General features: G+C 35.9%; 1 protein-coding gene across 1 annotated transcript; it reads left to right on the plus strand.

Annotated features, from left to right (window-relative positions):
- Positions 1-243: 243 nt before the first annotated feature.
- RBM45 (RNA binding motif protein 45) lies at positions 244-14,730 on the plus strand. The gene is made up of 9 exons (XM_019739299.3): positions 244-677; positions 4,668-4,790; positions 6,949-7,075; positions 9,169-9,291; positions 10,079-10,258; positions 12,274-12,403; positions 12,576-12,660; positions 12,858-13,021; positions 14,530-14,730. Exons 1-9 carry the CDS (start codon positions 378-380, stop codon positions 14,720-14,722), a joined length of 1,425 nt encoding a protein of 474 aa, XP_019594858.2. The 5' UTR covers positions 244-377; the 3' UTR covers positions 14,723-14,730.
- The last annotated feature ends 9,751 nt before the right edge of the window (positions 14,731-24,481 follow it).

The raw sequence follows: 24,481 nt of genomic DNA on the forward strand, positions 1-24,481 counted from the left end.
ATCCTTGGCTTCTGTTTGGCGGGGTGGTTCGGGGGATGGGAGATAAAGCCAGAGTTGGAAAGGCCTGTGCACCAGACTGGGCCGTCCTGGCCACAGGGCACTAGTTAGCATTGCACACCAGGTACTTGTGCCTGGGCTCCGCGGGATTGAAGGCAAGGACTGGACAAGGCTCCCCCGGGTCGCCAGGGGGCGCTGCAGGCAGTTCTCCGGAAGCCGGCACCCGGCGCGGCCGGACAGTGCCAGAGTCTTACGTCTTCCGGAAACAGAGCCCCGGACTCGCCACTGCTGGATTTGCGACAGCGGCGGTGGTGGGCACGGCGGAAGCGAAGAGGATCGAAGGGGACGGGGGCCTCACTCCAGCCCTGGGCTGGAGAACCATGGACGAAGCAGGCAGCTGTGCGAGTGGCGGAGGCTTCCGCCTGGGCGTGGACAGCCTGGACGAGCCTCCCAACAGCCGCATCTTCCTGGTGATCAGCAAATACACGCCCGAGTCGGTACTGAGGGAGCGCTTCTCACCCTTCGGCGAGATCCAAGATATCTGGGTGGTGCGGGACAAGCACACCAAGGAGTCCAAGGGCATCGCCTTCGTCAAGTTCGCCCGCAGCTCGCAGGCCTGTAGGGCTATGGAGGAGATGCACGGCCGGTGCCTCGGCCCCAACGACACAAAGCCTATCAAGGTGCGGGTGCCCGAATCCGGGTACCCGCGAGGACGGTGTCCGGGGGGGACGGGAATGGGTCTCTCGGGCTTCCCTGCATCCGCAGCACCTGCTCCCTGGAGCATTGTGGGGGCGAGGGAAGGGGAGGATGGCGTTGGGGAGAGGGTTTCTTAGGACCCGCCCGCGAGCCTACACCGGGGTACAGTGTTTGGTGGGGGGATGCGGACAAAATATCAGGCCAGGCGTCTGCTGCAACTCGTGCTGCAGAGCTGCAGTAGCTTGCCGGCCCCACTCCCTCCGCCCCCTCCACGCCGCCTCTAAATCAGAGCTCTGGACTCCTGGCCCAACTCTGGCCCTGGCCTGATTTGAGGACTTATGTGACCCTCTCTCAGACCCCCCCGGTTTATCAATATCATAATTGATAATCCGACTTTGCTTCAGGTAGGTATGGGGCTTAACAACATGATAAAAGTACATTAAACTGTGGCCCTCTGGTGTTGGGCTTTTTCCCACTACCTGACAAAAGTTTTCATGTATATAAAATTTAATGCAGGTGATTAAAATGGCTGCTATTACAGATTCATCACTTTTTTTGTGATTTTTAAAATCATTTTAAATAAGCCTATTTGTGAAGGTATCAATGCCATACATTTTGTTACTGCCACTTTTCTTTGAAAGCACACGAAGGTAAATAGCCTTAAGTAGAGCCAAGTCATTGTGATGGCAGTGTAGTTGTATTAAATGCTTCTTTGTATACTTAGTTCACCCCGGTGGTGTTTATATTAAGTTTCTGCACTTGTCTGTAAAATTAAGATAACTGACACATGGCAGAAAGAGTACTTTTGAGGGTTATGTGACTTAATTTGTGCTTTTAGCACAGTGCTTGGCACAAGGTAAGCCTTCAGTATGTACTATTATTTGTTAGTAGTAGCCAAGATATCATTCCTTACTTTCTGTGAACTCAGTTCAGGGCCTAATCTTGAGAATCTCACGGTTGCTTAAACTGTACCCTTCACCTGTCCTGTAAAATTAGTTGGTGTATTTGTAATTTTGTTGGAGCTTTCCACAAAGTCTCTTTTCCAAAATTTTTCATTTTTTTCCCACCTACAGAAAACTGAGAAGAATATTATAAATATGGCTTATATAAATGAAAGACTCAGAGATATTTCAGTCTCTGGGGGTCTTTTACCTCTATCTGCAAAGGAGAAGGAGCCTGGGTCTATACCAACAACACAGTAGACAGTGGACATCCTTTCTCCTGCTAGCTCCCAAACCCTTTGAAGTGGGTGAGAACAGATCATCAATAGAATTAATTAGAAGGCCACAGCATATGCTAGGTCAGGGGTTTGTAAATATGGTTTCTATAGGGCCAGATAGTAAATGTTTTAGGCTTTGTGAGCCACATACAGTCCATGGTCACACACTCTTTGTTTGAACAGCCCTTTAAAAATGTAAGAACAATTCTTAGATCATGAGCCGGAGAAAAACAGGAAGCTGTAGTGTGCTAACTCCTGTACTAGACTGATTTTTTTCATCTCCTTCTAATTACGATCTTAGCAGAGAGGGTTTTTATACTTTTGAATATAACATAACCACAGAAATCCTAACCAAAAAAATTCTCCAAATTTGAAACTGGTTGACCACCCCATTCTGCCTTGATTATATTCCTAGAAGAGAAGTGAAATTCCCAACACTGAACTGTACCCTCCCTTTTAGCCACAGAGAAATGAAATTATTCCCAAAGATAATTAAAGGTTAAATTCTGTTTTTCACATTTTTGTCCACTCATTTTCAGCCAGAGGGTTGTTTCACTATAGTGCCTAGCTAGACAGTCGGAGTTCATTCTTCAGCAGCAGCAACTTGGGCTGTCTTTCACTGCAATGGATTTTTTGTTGATTTTTTCAGTATTCCTAGTTAAATTAATTCAGCTTTAATTTTTCTCATGTACTTTTGCGAAGTTCCCGAGGATCTACGAGACAAATTAGAAAGTTTAAGCACCAGGTCTACATTCAGAAAAGATTGTCCAAGTAAAAGTCATCTTGTAACCAGCTGCATTATCTGGAGGAAAGGGTTAAAACTAGAGAAAAATCTTGGTTTTTAGCTTTGCAAGAATATCTTTAATAATTTAGTGCCCATAGTCTGTGAACATAAAATTTCAGGGGAAATTGACCATTAGATATTTAAAGAGACATACGGTCTACTTAGATACTGTCTCCTTTATCAGAAAATTTCAACAGTATGGTCATCTAAAATTTAGAAATGTGTGATCTGATGGCACCTCCAATCTCAAATCTTGCCTGAGACTCCTTTTTTCCCCCCAATGTCTTCCCATATACTTAAAGGTTCCCAGTTCGTTTTTGCCTATTGACCGCATCCACCAGACTAAATTTTCTATTGAGCCATTTCTGCATTGCTCGATACTCTATTACTAATGTCTCATACAGTGCTTCACATAGTGGGCATATAGTGTAGATTTATTGAAACTGGAAATAGACTCTACCTAGAGCTATGTCTGCAGCTGTGTCTTGTAAGCAAGACTCTACACCTCTGTGACAGCTGTTTTCCAAGCAAACAAAGCCTTCTTTTTCAATATTCCTAAAATCTCATGGCTTTATAAGTTCTGGATCCTTTTAGTTGCTGCCTCATACTCTATAAAATTCCATAGCTCCTGGCTTTCTCATTCTTGAATAACATACAGCCCCCCTTTAAAGAAGAAAAAACCCTCAAGTGCCATTGTGTGGTGATTTATAGTTTATTACATTCTTTCAAGTTATAAACAATAAAATAGCCATTAAAATTCGTATGCTTATGGCTCCATAAACAAATCCACAATCCTATTTAAAGATTTTAACATTCCTCTGGAACATAAAAACCAAAACAATTTTACAAATTAAATAAAGGCAATACCATGAAGCTAATTTCAAGTAATGACCTAATGTCATAGATGATGTTTCAATAAAATTAAATTGCCAATAGTAGAATATAGAGCTTCAAGTCATTTTTGTGCATTTTTTTGCTCACATACATCATTTGGATGGTCACTAATATGATACTGAGTATGGTTAAATTACCTTTTTTAAAGATTAATATTAGAAAATTAAAAATAGGGCCATCTAGAATTACACCCAACTATATCAAATGCCGCATTAAACAAATGGACTAAACAGTTAAAAGGCAGGGATTGTCAGGCAAGATTCAAAGAAAAGACAAATACTGTCTATAAGAGACAATTTAAGTATAAAGATACAAAATAATTGAAAGTAAAAGGATAGAAACAGCTGGTGTATCAGACAAAATGGTCTTCAGCAGGAGGAGTATTAACAGGATTCTTTCTGAAGAATACAAATGTCAGTGAAAAAATACACAATAATCCCTATTGTTTATGCAGCCAATAATAGAGCTTCAAAATACTAGGTTGGTGCAAAAGTAATTGCAGTTTATAAGGTTAAAAATTGCAAAAACTGCAATTACACCAACCTAATACGTGAAGCATTATTGATAGATCTAAAAGGAGAAAGGTAAATTCACAATCAGATTTTATACTCTTAGTATCTGATAGAACAGCATTTGACAGAATCAGTAAAGATGTAACATTTTAATAACACTATTAATCACCTGTAAATTGGCATTTATTGACCATTGTACCCAACAACTGCACAGTACATGTTTTTTCTTTTTAAAAAAATGTATTGGGGTGACAATGGTTAGTAAAATTACATAAGTTTCGTACATATTATTTTTCAATGTACTGACTATTGCTTTTGGTAAACCAAAATCCGAAAGTAAAAATACATTTGGAAAAAGCACAGTACAGAGATTGGTATTATCTCATTAAAAAAAATCATTGCAATAAAGATAGATTTAAAAAAATTTATACGACCCTATTATATTGCATTTAACCTAACATGACTCTCATACTAATAAGGAAGGAAGTATACTTAAGGAATAGGAAAACAGTTAACTGGTTTTTTTCACATTCACGTTATTTTGTGGGTTTTGTTCGTTTCTTAGGTTTTCATTGCTCAGTCCAGGTCATCTGGAAGCCACCGAGATGTTGAAGATGAAGAACTTACAAGAATCTTTGTGATGATACCAAAATCCTACACAGAAGAAGATCTACGGGAAAAATTTAAGGTACTTAAGTTTTCTAATCCAGTAGCATCTGTGATAACTCCCAATCCTAAATTGGTGGTACAGTTACTAAATCTGAAGCGTTGTTTGAGATAGATCATTAGATTGGTGGTGGAGAATTAAATAACTATTTTTAAGTCCTCTATTTCAGTCTGGTTTTTAAATATTAAGCCTAGAATAAATTAACTTTAAAGAATATATAAAAACTGGAAAATAGTAATAATGAAAACACAGATTCAAAAAAAATGAATGATCAAGCTCGGTTTTAAGGAAGGTCACACACCGAGTGGTAGAACCAAGATTGAAACCTAGGCTCTCTGAATCCAGAGCCTTCTCTTGGTCTTTACAATTTCAAAGCACCCTCTTCTGGCTTCTCTCTATTACCTCTTCTGTAAGGGTGAGTCAGGCAAGCCTGAGTGTGTGAATTGTATTATCTAGTCATTTTCACAGGCTTATGGTATGTTAACATTGTACTTATTCACAGAAAAGCTTATTCTTTCTAGAGTTTTTTGTCCTAAAATTAGGCCTCTGGGGGAGTTATATTTAAAGAAAAAAATTATAGTTCTGAACTATATCAAAATTATAGTAAATGAAATTTGAAGATAATGTTAAATCTCTATTTAGCCATTTACTTTTATAAGCAGTGATATATTTTCACAAAAATTATTAAAAAGCAATTTTAAAATCGTTTTGAATTGGATAATTTGAAAAGGATAATTTTTTTATCCTTTTTTTGTATTCTTCTTAGTACTATGAATTGGGTAGGCAACAAGCAAGAAAGAAAAGAAACAAGTGGTAAAAAGTATTTTTCAAATTCCCAAGTGAGAGTTGAATAAAATACACGTACTTCAGACATGACAAATACCAGAAATATACCGGGGGTGCCAAAAAAATGTATACAAATGGACACTTTGGTTAACATTACTCAAGCAGTAGTTCGCCATAATCAGAAGTGTCTGGACGCTGATGGTAACCACTTTGAGCACCTCTTGTAATTGCAGAAGTCAGACGTGACTTGTATTCATTTTTTGTTATCTGTATATATTGAGTATTACAATTTTAATACAGTTTTCCTTTCCTAAAGTGTGTATACATTTTTTGGCACCCTCTGTATATCCCATACCTCCTTTAATAGTAAGAAAAGTTTTTACCTTGTATATTTATAAATTGTTATCTTTTTCTGAGTGAACAAATAAGACATTTTTATCTAGTAATTACGTTGCTAATTGGTTACATGAGAATTTTGTAAAACAAATAATAAATACTAAGACTTTATATCCCATATTCCAACATCTAATAAATAAACATTTACGACACATTTCTCACATAGAATATTAACTTTCTGAGTGAACCAGTGTGTTTTAGAGTTATACTTTGGGAGTCTCTCCTTCAAAAGAATACACAACCATTTGTGCTTCTGTTAGAAGACAGACAAATGATTACAGTTAATGTTTACTGAGTGTTAAGTATGTTCCAGACTCTGTACAAGCACTCTAGGTGTATTAATTCATTTAACCTTTAAAACAATCCTTTGAGGTATGTACAGCCATTAGCCCCATTTAACAGATAAGGAGGCGGGCACAGAGAGTGTAACTCAACTACCTAGTTAATAAGTTGGCTGACCCAAGATTTGAATCTAGAAGGTTCAGTTCCAGAGCCTCTGCTCTTAACCGCTACTGAGCCACACTTTGGAGTTCTTCAGACCATGTACAAATTCTTACTCTCCCTCCAGAAGTTAGGCAAGTTTTTTGATTTTTCTAAGGCTCAGCTTCCTTATCTATGAAGTAAGCTATACGCACACACATATCACACACACATCTCACACACACATTTGTATGTGTGTGTGAGATGGGTATGTGATGCATGTGTGTATATCCTTCAGTGATTGTTGTGACAATAAGATAATATATGTAAAGCAAATGCTCAGTAAATAAAAATTATTATTTTGGTTATGTTGTAACTTGGTTATATTATTGTTATGGTTATTTTTCTAGTGCCTCATTAGTTTGTGACATTTTGATTCCATTATTAAAATAGCAGTAAATTCTAATTCTAATTTCTTTTTTTGCAAACAAGAGGTAAAAATAAATTTTAAGTTCTCAAATAATCTCTTCAGTTATTAATTTTGACTTCTCTAAGATAATTTTTTTCACTCTTATAGGTGTATGGAGATATCGAGTATTGCAGCATTATTAAGAACAAAGTCACTGGAGAAAGTAAAGGTTTGGGCTATGTTCGATACTTAAAACCATCACAAGCTGCCCAAGCAATAGAAAACTGTGATCGAAGTAAGGATATATTTAACATTGTTAAAAACTTTTCTTAAAATTCTAATTATTCTAAATAACTGAATCAAATACTGGTTTTTGCTAATAACCGTACCTGCTAATTTAATCTTAACGATGAGAGTTTAAATACTATATATAGTGCTCAGATGAAAATTATGTTGGGGCTGTGATTAAGCTTTCATTGAGACACAATCTTGAAGAAAACTATGAGCAACTGCATTAACTTAGTAATGAAAGTTGCCATATTTTGGTTATTCCATGGGTTTGGGGGCTTTTTTTGGTATGTGTTTTTAGAATATTAAGTATTAAAAATTGACCTACCCTTTCAGGGTTGTTTTTTTCTTTCCTTAATTATTTATATTAAAAAAACTCTTTAAGTTTTCTTTAATTGTTTAATTGTTTATATTTGACGTAAGCCCTAAATAGAATTAAATATACTAATAAACATGTAAGTTACGGATAGGGTTTATAAGGTTTGCTAAGATAGGTAAGTAAATATACATTGGGTTGATTTCAAGCTAGAGTGACATTAATTTGATCTTCTGTTGTTGCTGGTGTACATAATGAAGAATAAGAATTATAAAGAAGCCAAGGAGAATTTCCTTTGTTTTCATACATTTAGTTATATTGACCTTTAGAAATGAATTAAGAAATCATTAAATTAGTGGGTTTCAGGATATTATAAAAATCTATACGTACTGGAAAGAATTATTGTTAACCAGTAGAATTCTTAGATAACCCTAAAGTGCACACCAAAATTTTCTCTCAGAGTCTTCTAAATTTCTCAGTCAGCCGGTATTAATTGTGTACCTATGGTATACTCATCAATATGTTAAGAAGAGGGATACGAATATAAAGCAGTTTTGGAATTTATAGCTATATTGTATAGCCAAGATCCAACAGGCCAAAAATATAGAACTCTTAAAGGCTCTTTGAAAGCAAGGAGTATGTCTTATTTGTCTGTTCTGTCACTTCAAGTACCTAGTACAGTAATAGACCCTCAATAAAGATTTGAGCTCTTAATCAAAGATACTGCCATTGATAGTAGGCTCAATAAAAATTGGCCACATGAGGAAAATATTCAAAAGTGTGTGATATAGTCTATCACTGGTGAGAAACAAATGCACTAAATGAACACGGGACTGCATTGGAGGAGGATTTCCATCTGGTGTTGAGTAGGCAGCCCGGAAGGTGACGGCAGCGTTAGCAGAGGCACAGGCACATAAGCATGTCTTTGCTTAGTACTGTGAAGGCAGCAGTGTGAGTGAAGCAGTGTCTCTGTTGAGAAAGGACAGAGGTAACGAGGTATACCGTAACCAGGTGGGAGGTAATGAAGAGTTCAAGCCGAGTCTACATTTGGATTCCCTTATAGATTGTTTTAAATGGAGAAAAATAATAAAAACTGTTGTAGGACAGTAGATTTAACCACAGCACCAAGTGTGGATTTCCAGAGGAAGAATTCAAGATGGCTACTTTTATTCTTTTTGGAGCCACTGAATAATATGATGAAAACTGTGAACCTTCTTTCTTGAAAGGTGCACATGCATGCGTAACAATTTTGTTCAAAGTTTCAGAAGGTGAAATGGAACCTTCCCACCTTTTGAGCTCATCCTTGAACCCCTGGTTAAATCCTGTATCCCGAGGCAGAGACCAATTGAAGCGTTGTTGTAATTAGTTGAAGAGAATCTAAATTAAAAACAGAAGCAGGGAAGTTAGAGTGAAACATAACCTATTCTAAATGGATTTCAAAGGAAGAATCTTGAAGACAGTTTGACTGAAGAAGCCCTGCAGGATTCTTCTATGAAGGAGCCTGGGAGAATGAATCACGATGTCATCTGTGGTTGGGGGAAGATTGGAAAGAATAGCATAGAATTGCTGATCTTTCATATTTACACTGACCCATAATGAGATTCTTGCTGTTTCTCGTTTTCTCTTTGCCATCTTCCAAAAAAAGCAAAGAAAGAGATCTGGTTGTGTAGACTTCGTTTTATACAGTATATTTACGAAGCTAAGTCAAGCACTAGTAATCAAGTATATTTGCAGGTGTGTTAAATTTGCTATGAAGCTTGAAATTCATGGATTGTCTTTTTCAGGTTTTAGGGCAATCTTGGCTGAACCCAAAAATAAAGCATCTGAATCTTCAGATCAAGATTATTATAGTAACATGAGGCAGGAGACTTTGGGGCATGAACCTAGAGTAAATATGTTTCCATTTGGTAAGTGGGCTACCTTCACACTAATAGTATTAGTATATATAATCCTGTTTTGAGGTTTTAGAAATACTCTTTTATTAGCAGTCTATAAATCTCAGTGTCCAGAAGTCTAACTGTAGTGGGTTTGTTTTTTTTTTCTAAGAAGTTGGTCATGACTCCTCATGTCCTTAATATTTAACACTTATTTCCACTTATTTCCAGTTTTCTCTGATTAGTCATGCCTGATCTAAATATTCACCTATGTCACTGCCTCTTTTTTGGGTGAGCTTCTACCTGTACGCAGCGGACCAAAAAGTATGAAAGAGCTGTACAAATATCCCCTCAGTATTGAATCCTAAAATTTTATCCCTAAGCTACTGTTGCTTTAAAATTAGAGCTGGAGAAAGGAGAGGAATGACAAAAGTGGAAGCTAGAAAAAAGGGAAAAATAGGTGATGGAAGTAAGACCTGTGAATGTTATTTGGCATAAGCTTTGTTTTAGGTAAAACACTTCAACCGTTTGCAGTTTTGCATATTAAACATATTCCTGTGAAGTTGGACTACATATTTCTGCTTATATGTCTGTGTTGAAGGCTGAGGAGTGGGGAGAGTTGTCTGCTTTCTTGCCGTTGGTCCCTTCTGATTGTGCTGAGGACCAAGAGCGTTCCTCGGTCATTCAAAATGTAGGGACTTTGTTTAATGCGATGGACTTAATGAGAAGTTCATTTTATTTTCTAGTAATAAAATGTTAAATGAATTCTTGAATGTATAGAAATTTAAAGATTTACTTTTTTGTATATTGTTTGTTGGAGAGCAACAACCTGAATTTTCAAATTTTGACAAGAATGACAACAGAGGCCAGGAAGCTATCTCCAAACGCCTGTCAGTTGTATCAAGAGTTCCTTTCACTGAAGAGCAGCTTTTCAGCATTTTTGATATAGTACCAGGATTGGAATACTGTGAAGTTCAACGAGATCCTTATTCAAATTATGGTAAAATAATATCTATATTGTTTTTAAATATAATGTGTTTTAAAATGGCTTTTTCTCCAATGATACTTTGTGTCAAAATAGACCATTTTCTGTTTCTAGTTGTACAACAAAAATACCTCAGGTAGAGTCTCTCTCTATACTCTTGATTAATGCTAGGTAAGTTCTAAAACCCTTAAAGTTTCCTATTCATCCCAAGTCTCTTTTCTTGAACTTTATACTTCAAAATGAAACTCCTTTTCTTCGTTTCAAGTACCTGATTGCTCTACTTCTTTTTCTACTTCTTCCTGTTCTTAATACAAGCAAGGCTCTAACATCCATTTGAACTTTTAACTAATTGATTAATTAATTAAACCTATTACCTAGTGTCAGCTTAATCTGTCTTTGTATTTTTTTAAGCCTATTGATTCTTTTAAAGGCTTTTTTTTTTAGATGGAGGCATTGTTGCATAATGGAAAAAGGTTGGCATTCTCTTTTGCATCAGACTCAGGTGCAAATCCCAGCAGTGGCACATAGCTCTGAGACCTTGGCAAATTGCTTATCCTCTCTGAGCCTCTCTGTCCTCATCTGTAAAGTGGGACTATTAATACCCTCTATGCCAGGGTAAGATAAGAATTAGAAATAATGTATGTGGAATACCTAATGTAAGTCCTGGCGCATAATGGGCACTCCATAAATCTATGGGGTTTGTTGGTTTGTTTTAGAAAATTGGAGGTGAGGGGTGGTATAGAACAATCATACTTGGCATCTTTCCAGTACTGTAGATCTATGTAATTTAGTCCTTTTAGGGTGTCATGAATGTTGAGTGGAATTAGGGAAATGAGTCAGGTCATATGGGCTGACAGGCCTGGAGTGCCCCCACCCTTCCCACAGACACCCCCACATGCTCAGTATTGCCCTCCCCAGCACTGGTCTTTTAGCAGAACAGCCCCTCTGAACCTACTTGGTAGCATCTCCAGCCTTCACCCAAATTTACACTGTCATTCTTTTTCTGATTCTAAGGCACACGTTTTGTGTTTTCTGGCACACTTGTTGTTGTATTCATATGTAATTCTGTTTTGTTTTCTTTCCTTTTTATCCGGTATGTTGAGATGTATTTGTTTCTTTATCTTCTGTATTGTTTCTGTGGTTGGATGTGCCTGATAAATACATGTGTCATTGGAATACCTTTGTATTAATAGAGATATCATATAGTTAGAACACTATTTGAATTTCAGTTTTATATGTTCATTTGCTTTCTGAGTTTTATTTTAATTTCATTAAAATGTTGGGATGCTTAAGTATAGAGAGGAACATTAAATCAGAACAGTGTTTTCCCCAAAGTGGTTTACATTACAAAATATCCTGAAAACCTTTTGGTTGTGTTACAAGCTCCTGGGGTGTCCATATCAGGACTCCCGTATAAAACTAGTCCCCTCCTTAAGTATCGCTTTCGTGAATTGAAATCTACCCCTTAGCTGAAAGCTCTCCAAAGGCATGTGAATTATATGACTTCTCATCTGAGACCCTCTGTTGCCTACATTTTGTTTTTCATACATAATCACTGTCCTCTCTTTACCAATACAGCAAGACAAGATGACTATATACTCTTTCAGATATCACTTCTCATTCCATTTCCTATTCAGTATGATAGAGAAATTTTTAGAATTTCAAAGTCAATTTCAAAGAATAAAAATTTAAGAAAAACTGGTTGGTTTTTAGGTATATTTGCGTCATATAAGAAAAGCCAGTATTCTAAAATTAAACTCATTGGATGGAACTTATGCTAATGATTCCATTTTCCTTAAAATACCATGTTCATATTTTTACCAAAATCTGGCTTATGCTTTACTTTGTAGGAACACAGGTTTCACCCATACTCGTATGTATAAGAACTTTATTTTCTGACACATTTGATTCTGTATTTACTAGCAGTATGATATTAGAGTATTTCTATATTGTTTCATTTCTGTGGCAATACAGGCTTTAGGTACTCTGTTTTCCTTTTAATTTTCTGTATATTCTCTACTTTGTTTTAGGTCATGGAGTGGTTCAGTATTTTAACGTAGCATCAGCTATTTATGCAAAATACAAGTTACATGGATTTCAGTACCCTCCTGGAAATTGGATAGGTGTTTCCTTCATTGATGATGGGAGTAATCCAACAGAGTAAGTACCATTCTAGGAGTGTCTAAAGCCAAGCTTTGGGTACGTGATTATGACTTGAAGAATAAAAATAGAAAACAGTTGACCTCTCCAGTGAGGGGACGACACAAAACAAGTTACTGTTAAGAGACAGAGTATTTCTGGTGTTCTGTAAATTACCCGTTGTTATCTCCAGTCTCCTTAGAAAAATGGCAACACAGATGGTAGCTGCACAGCTTGCCTCAATGGTGTGGAATAACCCAAATCAGCAGCAATTTCTGGTAAGTGTGTAAGAATTTAACCTTCACAGTACATCTTTAGGATATAAAAGAAATGTGGTCTATGTTTATAGAAATATTTTTCAGAGCTATAGTAAAAGATCACACAGGTGCCATGATACACATCTCTTTAGGTCTTGGCTTAAGATCCCTAAAGTGTAGTTTTTCTTTTTCTTGTTTTGTACCTAACTCTTCAACAGCAATTTGGAGGAAGTTCTGGATCACAGTTGCCTCAAATCCAGACAGATGTTGTACTTCCATCATGCAAAAAAAAAGCCCCTCCTGAAACTCCTGTGAAAGAAAGACTTTTTATCGTGTTTAATCCTCATCCTTTACCTTTAGATGTATTAGAAGATATATTCTGGTAAGATCTGAATTCCACATAGTTACATTTTATAATTTAATTTATTTAAACCAGTAATTTAAGTACTCTTACAATCTTGAAATCTAGAGATGATTTGTTCTGTGGTTTAAAAAACTCCTTATTGATACCACCTTTTAAAGTGTATGATTGTTTCCTTCTCTTTTTTTATCATTCACATGTCCTAAGTCTCCATACAGAATTAATTTCCTGTTACTTTGTTTTGAAAGCATAAAATGTGTAGGATTGTTTTAAAACATTGCATGCACAGAATGGACAAATCGTGTTTGATAGAAGATGCACCTGTCCTCTAGAATTCTTGTCACATATCTTTTCCTTTGTAGTTGTAATTCAGCTGAACAGTGTTTACTAAGCATCTTCTATTTTGTCAGCACTCTGTTGGCTCTTTAAGGATGTTATAGTTACTACATTGAGTAAACAGTTACTTGCTTGTAGTATGTAATAAGTACATAAAAGGGGAAGGCTCTTGTTTACTTCTGTGTTTTTAATATAATTCCATTCTTAAGTTTTTCTTTTTGGTCTTATTTCATTTGCCTTCCAACAATGTTAGTGAATTAAAAAGATAGATAGGAAGCTTGTTAAAGAGCTGTACAAAATATCAGGGATGTGGTTCAGGGATTTTCACTTTTCTTTAACTGACTTATTTTGTTTATTTCTTGAAACTGTCTTCCGTGCCAGGCAGGCACTGTGCTAAAAACTAGAGACATTACATACACAAACTATTACATTATGTAAACAAGACATGATAGTCTTGGTTTCTTAGAGCTGACCTCAATTAGGAGACAGATAAGTAAATAGGAAATTGCAACCTGGTGAGATTGGTGCTATGAAAGGAATTGGACAGGCTATAAAATACACAGGAGACGCAGCTATCTTAGAAACTCTGCGAAGACTCCTTCAAAGAAGCAAGGTATCCTGGAGACCTGAAGGTTAAAAATAATTTAGCCAGCGAAGAAAGCTGGGTGTGTGGGTGGTTATTCCTACCAGAAAGAATGTGAAAGGAGATCATTAGAATTTGGACTTGGAGCCTGTGAGGGAAGATGAAGCTGGAGAGGACAAGGACCTGTCAGGAAAGGCTCAGGGGCGTTTAGGGAGTTTGTCTCACCCTGGAGGCCCTGAGGAGCTGCTGAAGGGATTTGGGGAGAGGAAATGATTCTATCTGTGTTTTAGAAAGAGCACTCAGAAGACAGGGTCAGGAATGGAGTGGAGAGGGACAAGTCCCGGCATCAGGGAAACTAGTGGAGAAAGTATTAAAGTAATCTAAGGAAAAGATCAGAGTGATCTGCATGAGGAAAGAAGCCTGGGTGAGAAAGAGGAGGAACTGACTGGTAGAGGAGCTGTCTAAGAAGCAAGATTGACACGAATTGGAGATTGAATATGGGAAGAGGGGTGAAAAGGGACTCCAGAGTGGACCCCAACTTTTAGAGCCGAGCAGCTGTATTTATCAACATCAGTTGATTTTTTTTTTTTTTTTTTTAACTTTGTTTCAGTCGTTTTGGTAACCTGATCGAAGTTTACCTTGTGTCAGGAAAAAATGTGGGGTATGCCAAGTATGCAGATAGAATAAGTGCTAATGATGCGATTACGACTCTACATGGAAAGATCCTGAATGGAGTCAGGCTTAAAGTTATGCTGGCGGATTCCCCAAGAGAAGAATCTAACAAACGACAAAGAACTTACTGATTCTCGAGGTAAGCCCTTTTTAATCTGAATTTTAAAACAGACTGGCTAAATAGTATAGCAAGAGGAATATGTGTAAATACTTCAATGATGGAGTTTCTTTTTAATGATTTAGAAGTTGTCAGTTAAAAACACTGTGGCTTTCAGCTTCACTGAAATAAAACCACAGCTCAGGTTAATTTTGCAATTTATCTTTTAAACTTCAACTTTTTAAACTTAATAAAATGTTTGATGTTTACTGTAAGCATGTTTTTTGCCTTTCTATAAAGTAAGATTAGATTTCAATTTGGAACATTAATTATTTTTTGGTTTGTGAATGTCTTAGATATTAAGAATTGGACTTTTTACTATGTGCTTTCATAAACTTTCAAGTTGAAATACTTTTAAAGATTTTTAACTTGAAGAATTAATGCCTTGAGTTATGAATTGAGGTAATTAGAAAAGTCTTTATAAAAAATGTTTTGACTTCTCCCTACTAAAGTACCTAAAAAGAAAGATCACATAATAGAGCTTCGAACCTAAATGTTAGTGTTTTTCTGGACTTATATTTGTGAATTTGTGCATTAAAACTACACATTCGGAAAATATTCTGATAAACATATGTGGATTTAAAAGAATAACACTGACAGTTTACCACAAACTCTTCTATTATAAGTCATGATACGTACAACCATATAAATTCCTTTTTCTTTTATTAGTTTTCAGAAATCAAACTTAAATTTATTTTTCTATGATAGTTAATTCATAACTTCATGGTTTGGGGAAACAGTCTTTAAAGTTAGAAATGGTCGACTCTTTTACTTTTTTTATTCTGTAAAGGAATTCTGGGTTTTAGGGGAAGCTGAGAGTTTCCCTGTTCCCACACACCAACTTACCAGCTCCACTACTGGTCAGGTGGTAGCCATGGGCAAGCACTTCAGATTCAGTTTGAAGTTACTGACTGGCTTGCACATGATTTTCCTTTCACTTCAGGTTTTCTTTTTGACCAGTTATGAGAATTAGCGAATATCAGGATGAATTGTCTCAAACGTTACGGCTAACGACCCTTCCGCTAATGAGCAAGTCAGGTGATTAGTGTCTGCTTCCTAGAAGGCAGTTGGCAATAGGAAATGTCCTTTGGGTCCATTGTGAATAATCCTAAATGTCTTCAAATGTTTTATTTAATTACAAAACCACTCCCATTACTCCATACAATATAGAAATAGTAAATTGTTAATGAAAAAGAATTACCAAGTCTTTCTTGTAACAAAGCAGTTTTTGTGTTTACAAATAAGATGTTAAGAACTAAACTCTGTTTAGACAAGCTGCCTTCTAAAATAGCATGAAAAAATATGGTTATTCAACTCTGAATTTTGAACACGTAGGTAACAGATTCTTACTTTTATTCAAAGAATCTTTGTCCTTAAAAACTTTTCTTAGTAGTGTCAGAAAAATAAATAAATCTTGTGGTTAAGCCTTTCCTAATGATTATTTATATAGTATAGAGAATATAGACTTAAAATCTGGGTTCAAATTCCAGCTCTGACACTTAACTGGCTGTGATTGCCCAGATCTCTTCACCTTTCTGAGGCCAAGATTTTTCATGGGATTATTGAGAGAATGTTAGTCAGCAAAATTCCTTATAAAATTCTTAAAAATGCTTTTCAAGTGTGAGCTAAAACTCTTGCATTGGTGACTTAAGTGAAACCTTTGAAATGTCTTCTCATCCAAATGCTCAGAAACTAAAAGTTTAATGATACAAAACTACCTCGTGGCCCGTGATGCTATGAAAACGAAACTTTATAACACCATGTTTTCCCCTGTAATAGTGACGGACATTCATCCAATTTCCTGCAGTAGAAGAAGTGCATATTCTTCAGCATGACTAGCCATGAAATATACACCTATCCTTTTTCCCTTGGGTGAACTTTTATACATATTCAGGGCAAAGATAAAGGAGGGTCAGATTAATGGAAATTCAAGAAGACATAAATACCACTCGCGAAGGCTAGTTCCTTTTGTCTTTGAGGAGTAAGCCTAGGTTTAAGTGAGCCATACCTAGGAAATAGGAGAAGAAACTGATCTAAGAATATAACTTTCAAAGTAGTTGAGTTCTATTTTGACATGAAGTTGATATGCAAAATACATTTCTCTTTCTATTTGAGGAATATATAGAAATTTTACTATTTCAGAGCATTCTGGTTCTGTACTAATTTACAGCCTTTTCCCTCCAGAAATTCAGTGCCTGCTTGCATCACCCTTCTGAGTAAGTTTGGTTTTGCTTATTTGGGGGCATCTCTGATAAAGTAAGCAGATAACGTTGCTTATATAGAAATAAAGGAACAAGTCCTAACATTTTAGGAATACAATATGCGATAGCTATTTCCTTTCAGGTGATGATTTTCATACTTGTGTTGTGTTCTTTCTACAGAACAAAGACTAAATAATGACATAATCCTCAGCTGACTGACTGAAAATGTGACTGGACGCACTCCCTGTGGACAGTTGACAGCTTTTTTTTTTCATACACCTGATAGTCTGTGCACAACATTGTCTTGTCTGGGGAGCAGGGATTGTTGACATGTATTTTTGAATCCACACGTTAATGCTGAAACTAATATAGTAGTTGTTTCTTAGAGCACTATGTTGTTATGTGTAGCAGAAATAAAGTTTTCTTTGCTTAACTAAATCATGCCTTATTTATGTGAAAGGTGAGAATGAAAAGTTTAATAGCTAGTGTCTAGAATTTGACTGAGAGACATATTTCATTGATTTTGAGATGCACATTTTTCCACTTCTGAAATTGGAAATGTTTTAATTATCAATTGTGTGCCATAGTGTAGTTGACAACCTTTTTTCCTTTCGTAATGAAACATAAGATAAAGATGCTTCTTTCAATCAGCTGCATCTGAGATTCAATAAAATATGGTAACTGTTACTCAGTCTACACATGCACATTGATTGCTTACACTTACTCTTAAGACAAGAGCCAGAAGACATAGCATTAGAAATATACTGTATTTTTATAGTTATACCAAAATGTATTGATAATTTTGTAAAGATCTTTTAAGATTATAGAGCAACAGTGATGAAGAAAAAATTAAGTTGTTAATAAGTTTAAATAAATGTCAGTGGCTTTGGAGGGTGGACATTTTGCCTTTGTAAATACAGAAATGTAATGGCCACTCCAAAAATAGGTCATGTAAGCAATTTTCAGGACAGACTGTGACAGGAAGGCTGGTTCCTTTCAAAAAATTAAAAATTAGGAACCTACTATGCTTGTGGTTGAAAATCCAAGAAAAACAACTTTTTATCAGCTCTTGAGGTAAATGCTATATATCAAAAAAGGTATATCTAAGTCAAGAACTTGGCACCTTAAAAGAAAGACATTAAAAGTTGTATGCAGTTGTTAAAACATTTCTTAATTATGCCTCTAACATTCGGAATTAAACTAAAAATAGTGAAATTCACTGAACATAATGTTTCATGCTTGGACATCTCTCCATTGAAAAATTTAAAAAATATTTTTGAATTAGTGATTTTAGTAAATTTAGATAAGAAATTTCCAGTCTTATCTTCCCAGGCAAGACTTACTGAATGAGAATTGAACCAAGTATCTTTCTGTGAGCCAAAGAGCATATTTAAAAAAGAAAGCAGATACTCTCTTTAGAAATGAAAAACCTAAATGAGGAGAGTTGAGGATTAATTACTGGAGGATAGATTTGTTCATTCCCCAACTTGTTTACTGCGCACATTATTCCATTTTCACAGATTGGAATTAAATTGTGCCCTACGAGTTATCTGGCTCTATCACTCAAGTAATGCTTGAATTCCCCCAAAAACTTTTCTGTCAGGTAGTTACTCTAAAAGATGGAAAAGTAGGGAACTCCTCCCTACCTCCTACCTGAATCTATTGCATCTTTGGTTAATCCTCAAAATTGACATAATTTGATTGCCTATAATTTTCGCCTCTTAATCTTTTTAAGTTTTTCAGTGGGCCATACAGAGAAGTTGAATCTTTCACATGGTAGCTATCATGTACCCTCCTATCTTCCAAATTTTCTATTCAAATTAAAGAATCCCAATTTCTCCATTCTGCATTTAAGGTCAGATAGCCAGTTCCAACAAACAGTTTTGGTTTCAGTGAGGTGCCTCATCTAGGTTTATTGCCCTGAGTCCTTCATGTAGATTCTTAAAAGATTTGTATAATAGCTGTCTGCTGACAAACACTTCTTTGCTTGCACAGTGCAACCTTCTGTTGTGTTTTCTCCCCCAGTTAGTTACCTCTCAGTGAACAGTGGTTATGTTGGCTTTGGCATTTAATCATAATCCTCTCAGTCATTTAGCCTTACTCCTGCTTTCCTTGCAGTTGCTCTCTAAAACTATTTTTAAAAGCCAGAATGTCACATTTTTATTAAAAATGAGGAAATTCTAGAATCTAAGAAATAGCATTTAATACTCTAGTACTTATTTCTTCACCTAAATGTTTTCTTCTCAAATGTATGTTGGGTATAAGGACATAACATGGAGATATTTAGATGTTCTGTATATGTCAGTTACTAAAATTGCTGACATAGCAGAGTTTTTATTAAGTAAATATTTCTTCAATTAAAAAAAAGCTAAACAATACAGGTTAATAGATTTCTCTTTTAAATATGTGGTTCAAATAATAAATAATGTTTTTTTAAAAGCCCAATCAAAACTTTCCTGTAAGTTCATTAAGTCAGGTCTTTTATGATAGTTCACAGATGCTGAAAGCAGCAATGAGATTCCCTGCTTTTAGAGCATCATGCCCCAAATTATGTTCCTTGAAATATTACTGTCTTGAGAGAAGTCAATAAGTGTCCTTTAGGAAAGAAATTTTCATAATCATATATATAGAAAATGTTCAGTTATTAGTTCCACAGGTTTTTTGACCATGAAACTTCTCAGAGCCTTTAATATGCTATCAAATACCATCTCTGTTATCTCTAAAAGAGAACCATAGTTTACAGTTTCGTAGTTTGCTTTATGCACTGTGAAATGTGTTTTTAGAGATACACTACTAACAAGCGCTGGTATTCCAAGAAATACACGAGTATTTTAGGAAAGATTCTTGTAGAATATACACCATTTTTATTCATATGGTATAGGGTGGCTTTATTTACAAGTTTATTTTTTAAACTTCATACCACCCTAGATAAACAGTTAATGCAAAATACTAAGGAAATTGTTACTCTAAAATTTTAATTTTCTCTGATTTTTGTTCTCTTTTCATTGGGAACCTAGTAAATATTAATGAACTGACACAAAATAGAAATAAGAAATTTTACGTATGTGGTGATAAACATTGTCACTCAAAAATTAAAGAGCAGTGTTTCTTAACCTTTGGTGTCCACAAGAATCACCTCAGGTATTTGTTTAAAATACAGGTACACTGATTCTGAAGATTTAGGGTGGGTTTTTCAACAAGCTCCCTCAGGGGATAATCAGTGACATTGACTTTGCAGTGTACTAGCCTAAAGAGATTCCATATTTTGGACTGTAGGTTAGACTGTTGTAAAAGTAAGACATTGAGAAGTTTCCCTGTCTTTTTACCTTGGACATTTTTAGAATTAACTATCTGTGTTTCCTCAATTTAATATCAGCAGATATGAGTTGCAATAAGAAATTGAAAAGCACTAGCAGTCTTACAAATAGCAAAATGTCAAGCCAGCTTTTTCATGGTGGCAAATATTTTTTGATGCTTGCAAAGGATGATAATTATTTGCTTTATGCCATTCAAAGCCTCTACTTAATTTTTATTTGAGTTTATTTTGACATGAATTATGTTAATAAATTATCAAAGATTTTGCCCCTAAAGAAGTACGTAGGTATATGTCATTCTTTTTAAATGACAAAGGAGCATGAATGTGACATACTTATCAGTGTCTAAAAATCTGAAATAGAATAATCACAAGGGTACAGAAATACATGTATATGTATGTGACTAGTCTTGCAATCCTAAAGTGAATCCTCTTATAAAATGAATGCTTTTTTTGTACACCCAAAAATTTGTTGATTATAGGTGCAGTTTAACTTTTAGTAACTTCTTAAAAAATGTATAAAACTAAAAATCAGTGAGGGCAAGAATGAATAAAATATACAGCGTTTTCACTCAAAAATACTGTGTTTCCCCAAAAATAAGACCGAGCCGGACAATCAGCTCTAATGCATCTTTTGGAGCAAAAATTAATATAAGCCCTGGTCTTATAGTACATAAGACCGGGTCTTACATAACATTATATTATATGAAACCCGGTCTTATGTTATACCTAGTCTTAAATAAGACCGGGTCTTATATTAATGTTTGCTCCAAAAGACACATTAGAGCTGATTGTCCAGCTAGGTCTTATTTTTGGGGAAACACTGTATAACCGCATGCAAGTTTTATTTCTTCCATTCGTGGATGGTAAGCTCTATTAAAAATCATAGCAATCATTTTTATATGATTTCAGTAAAGAGAAAACATAAAGGTTATCCTTATTAGATAAGGTCCATTTTAATATCTGAATTCTAATAAATGGATTGCGTTATTTCCTTTTCTAGAAACAGTAACTCAAGAACACATGGATCCTGGGAACTGCAGGTATGGTATTGCTAGGGGATCAGATAGAAGTATTTAGTTAAAATATGAAGTTGCTGTTCATTCATTATAATGACCTTGCTTTGACTTGAAGATAGAAAAGACTTGTCCTCAGGAGAATATGCAGGTCACGCTATACTTTGAGAAAGTTACCAGGCCCTGTCAAAATTCATTTGAATGATTATCAAAGGAAAGGGAAGTCCTGTGACTGTCACATATGAATTGCAGCCAATATCTAGATGTCCAGGTCCACGTGAGCTGGCTAATAATGCAAGTTGACCAACACTGCAACTACTGTTGCACCCTAAAGATGGTCCTTCTGACCACACTGCTGGAGAATTGGTAGAAGGAAGGCCTCAGGAGACTGTTTTAGGAAAATTAGTTGTATTTGATATACAAAAATCAGAAACTGAAAAGGCAGGTACTGTTTTCCACAGAAATTGGGACAAATATTCTGCACAATAGGATAACCTGAGAGCACACTCACAGGTACTCCTAGGCATCTACACTCTGAATTTTCCTGCCTCTGTTTCCATTTCTGATTTTGTGGGTGCATGATGTCGCTAGTAACTGATTTTGATTTTCTTTCTCATTATTATCATTTTCCAGCTTTAGTAATACATAGGTCACAGCATTACTTAGTACAAAGTTCTTAGGGGTTTGTTTGTTCTGTTTTTTTTTTTTAATGCTAAGAGAAAATAATTAAATTCAACTACTTTGAAGTCATCTAATTTACTGGAAGATCTGATATATAAAAATGCATGATTTTTTTCATCATCAACAAAGTCTGTTGTATTGGGTTTTGAAAGTAGTTTTTGTGTTCTTATATTGATCCATTGGCGCCAAAGACTTTCTTCCTCTTCCACACTAGTACATTAGTAACCTAAGAGATGCAAGTGCCACTGTGACCTTTGGGGGAAGATGGAGAAGGACGTCTCTGGTAGGACTGACTTAGGAAGACTGGGGTAGTTGCTGACAGCACTGGGACCGGCTAGCTGGCAGTGTCACAGTTGGACCAACAATGGCCAAAAAAAAAAAGAGTATGCTTGGAGAGATAAAACCCATCTTTGCTTTATCATCAAACACTCCTACCAAGGTACCATTCTTTTCATAATCCTTTCACCAGAAACTCCTAGCAGGGTTTGTTTCCTACAATTTTTACTCTAAATCTGGGAATTGTAGGCACTGTAGCGTAGTCCTGTCTTTCACCCAGCCCAGTTTCATTTAACTGCAGTAACTCAAAGCATATCACAAAAAAAGATGGACGTAGATCTCCTTTGTATCAACCCCTAAAGATTAGCAATGTACCTGGAATACCCAGCTTCTATTTAATAACTTTCAGTTGCTTGCAATATAGAAATGTATCACGTCTTCCATATCTTGTTGCTATTATTAGCCTTCAGTTTCTCCAATAGCAAGTTTTATACATGACACCAACATCATCTTTTGGACCTGTTCAATCAGGTAGAAAATAGATAATAAAGGCCGTGTAAATACAAACACCTGCAACCCTCCTCTCCCAATTTTCTGCAAAAATACCCATGGAAACATTCAAATCAGAAAAAAAAAACTAATGTCATTCATAGAAACTTAGGTAAGAATAGTGGAAACTAGAAGGAATTTTTGCTAAATAAAGAGCAAGGGGTAGATTTTTCACAAATAGCTGATTCAGAGTCCATATTGAAACAATTTGTCAGTAAAGTAAGGTGACACCTTGGCTTCCCATCTTCTAACTCCTGTTAGTCCATGTATAAAATAAGAAGACTAATTGAGACAGCTATTGAGAGTCCCATCAGAAGAGGCTTCATTCTGTATTGCTTCGCTGGTAGCATAGAAGCTGCACTATCTTGGAGCTTTTCTTCAACCAAGAGAAGAACAGCTGGCATTCACTTGGGCAGGGGTGTCATAAAAAAATCCCTCTTCTGACCAGAAGAGTCATGCTGAATGACAAAGGCAGACTAAGCGACCCACAAGATCTCTTAGCTTCTACCCACTGGCAGATTTAGAATACTTATAGCAAGATTTAAAAAAAAAATGTAAGTGTTTTTTCAGCCTCTATCCTGAGAAGAGGCTGAAAAGATGTCTTGTTGCAAGGAAATGTCTACCCTAAGCCTAGATCTGATGGACCTCCTTGGGTTTCCTGGAGGAATGAAATGAGTCTGTTTCTGACCATCTGCTAGATGTTACATGAGCACGTGAGTGGACTGGAAAGAGCTAAAAGCAATCCACAGAGTCTGCCAGTTCTGCAGTTGGCCTAGCTAAATCTATCCTCATTGAGAAATGAGTAACTAAATGGACAAGAGATTTGAACCAGAACTTCACAAAGGAGCCAAGAAGGGATTGCAGGTGTTTTTCCTGTTTTTTGGTTTGTGTTGTTTTTTGGGTGGGGGGGATGTAAATTCCTAATCTTTTGTAAAACATTAAAACAATCTTTTTTACTTTGACAGTTGATGTAAGTTTATGTCTTTTTAAAATCTGTTAAATATTCAACCATATTAGTCATTAAGAAAATGCACCTTAAAACTGCAATAAAATATACTTAAACACTGGTAAGAACAGCAAAAATTAAAATATTGGCAATACCAAGTGTTGGTGAGAGTGTGGAGCAACAGGAACTCTCATAAACTGCTGGTGGGGGTGTAAATTGTCTCAGCCACTTTAGAAATATTTGACAAGTATCTACTAACATTGAAACATACCTACCCTTAACTCAGTGATTTCACTTCTAAGCATACATCAACAGATGTATGCTTAGAAGCATAAGAACATGTATATATATATATGAATGTTCTTAGCATTATTCATAATAGCCTCAAAGTGGAAACAATCCCATCAACAGAATGCATAGAGATACAAGGAAATATCTATATAACAAGGAAATGAGGTAACTTGCTACATATAACAGCTTGCTACAATAACAATCTCATTAACATAATCCTGACAAAAAACAGCCAACAGAAGAAGAAGTGCTGTATGATTCCCACTTATAAAAGAGTTCCGAAACCAGCAAAATATACCTTTAGGCAGAATGAAGTGGGGAGGGGTTGCAAAGGGGTTTTAGGGTTTGCTGGTAATCTTTCGCGACCAGCATGGTGATAACTTTTTGCACTGTACTTTTTATGGTTTATGCATTTTTGTGCAGTGTGAGAGAAGAGCAAAATCCTGAGGAATTTAGAAAG

Source organism: Rhinolophus sinicus, chromosome 17 (assembly GCF_057876585.1).
Source record: "Rhinolophus sinicus isolate RSI-liver-muscle chromosome 17, RSI-T2T, whole genome shotgun sequence".
Taxonomy (NCBI): Eukaryota; Metazoa; Chordata; class Mammalia; order Chiroptera; family Rhinolophidae; genus Rhinolophus; species Rhinolophus sinicus.

Bases quoted from the DNA above. Each gene is read 5' to 3' on its own strand.
- RBM45 (XM_019739299.3), top strand. From the start codon at position 378: ATGGACGAAGCAGGCAGCTGTGCGAGTGGCGGAGGCTTCCGCCTGGGC. The intron at 7,076-9,168 runs GTAAGGATATAT...TGTCTTTTTCAG, and splicing joins AATAGAAAACTGTGATCGAA to GTTTTAGGGCAATCTTGGCT. The intron at 13,022-14,529 runs GTAAGATCTGAA...ACTTTGTTTCAG, and splicing joins GTATTAGAAGATATATTCTG to TCGTTTTGGTAACCTGATCG.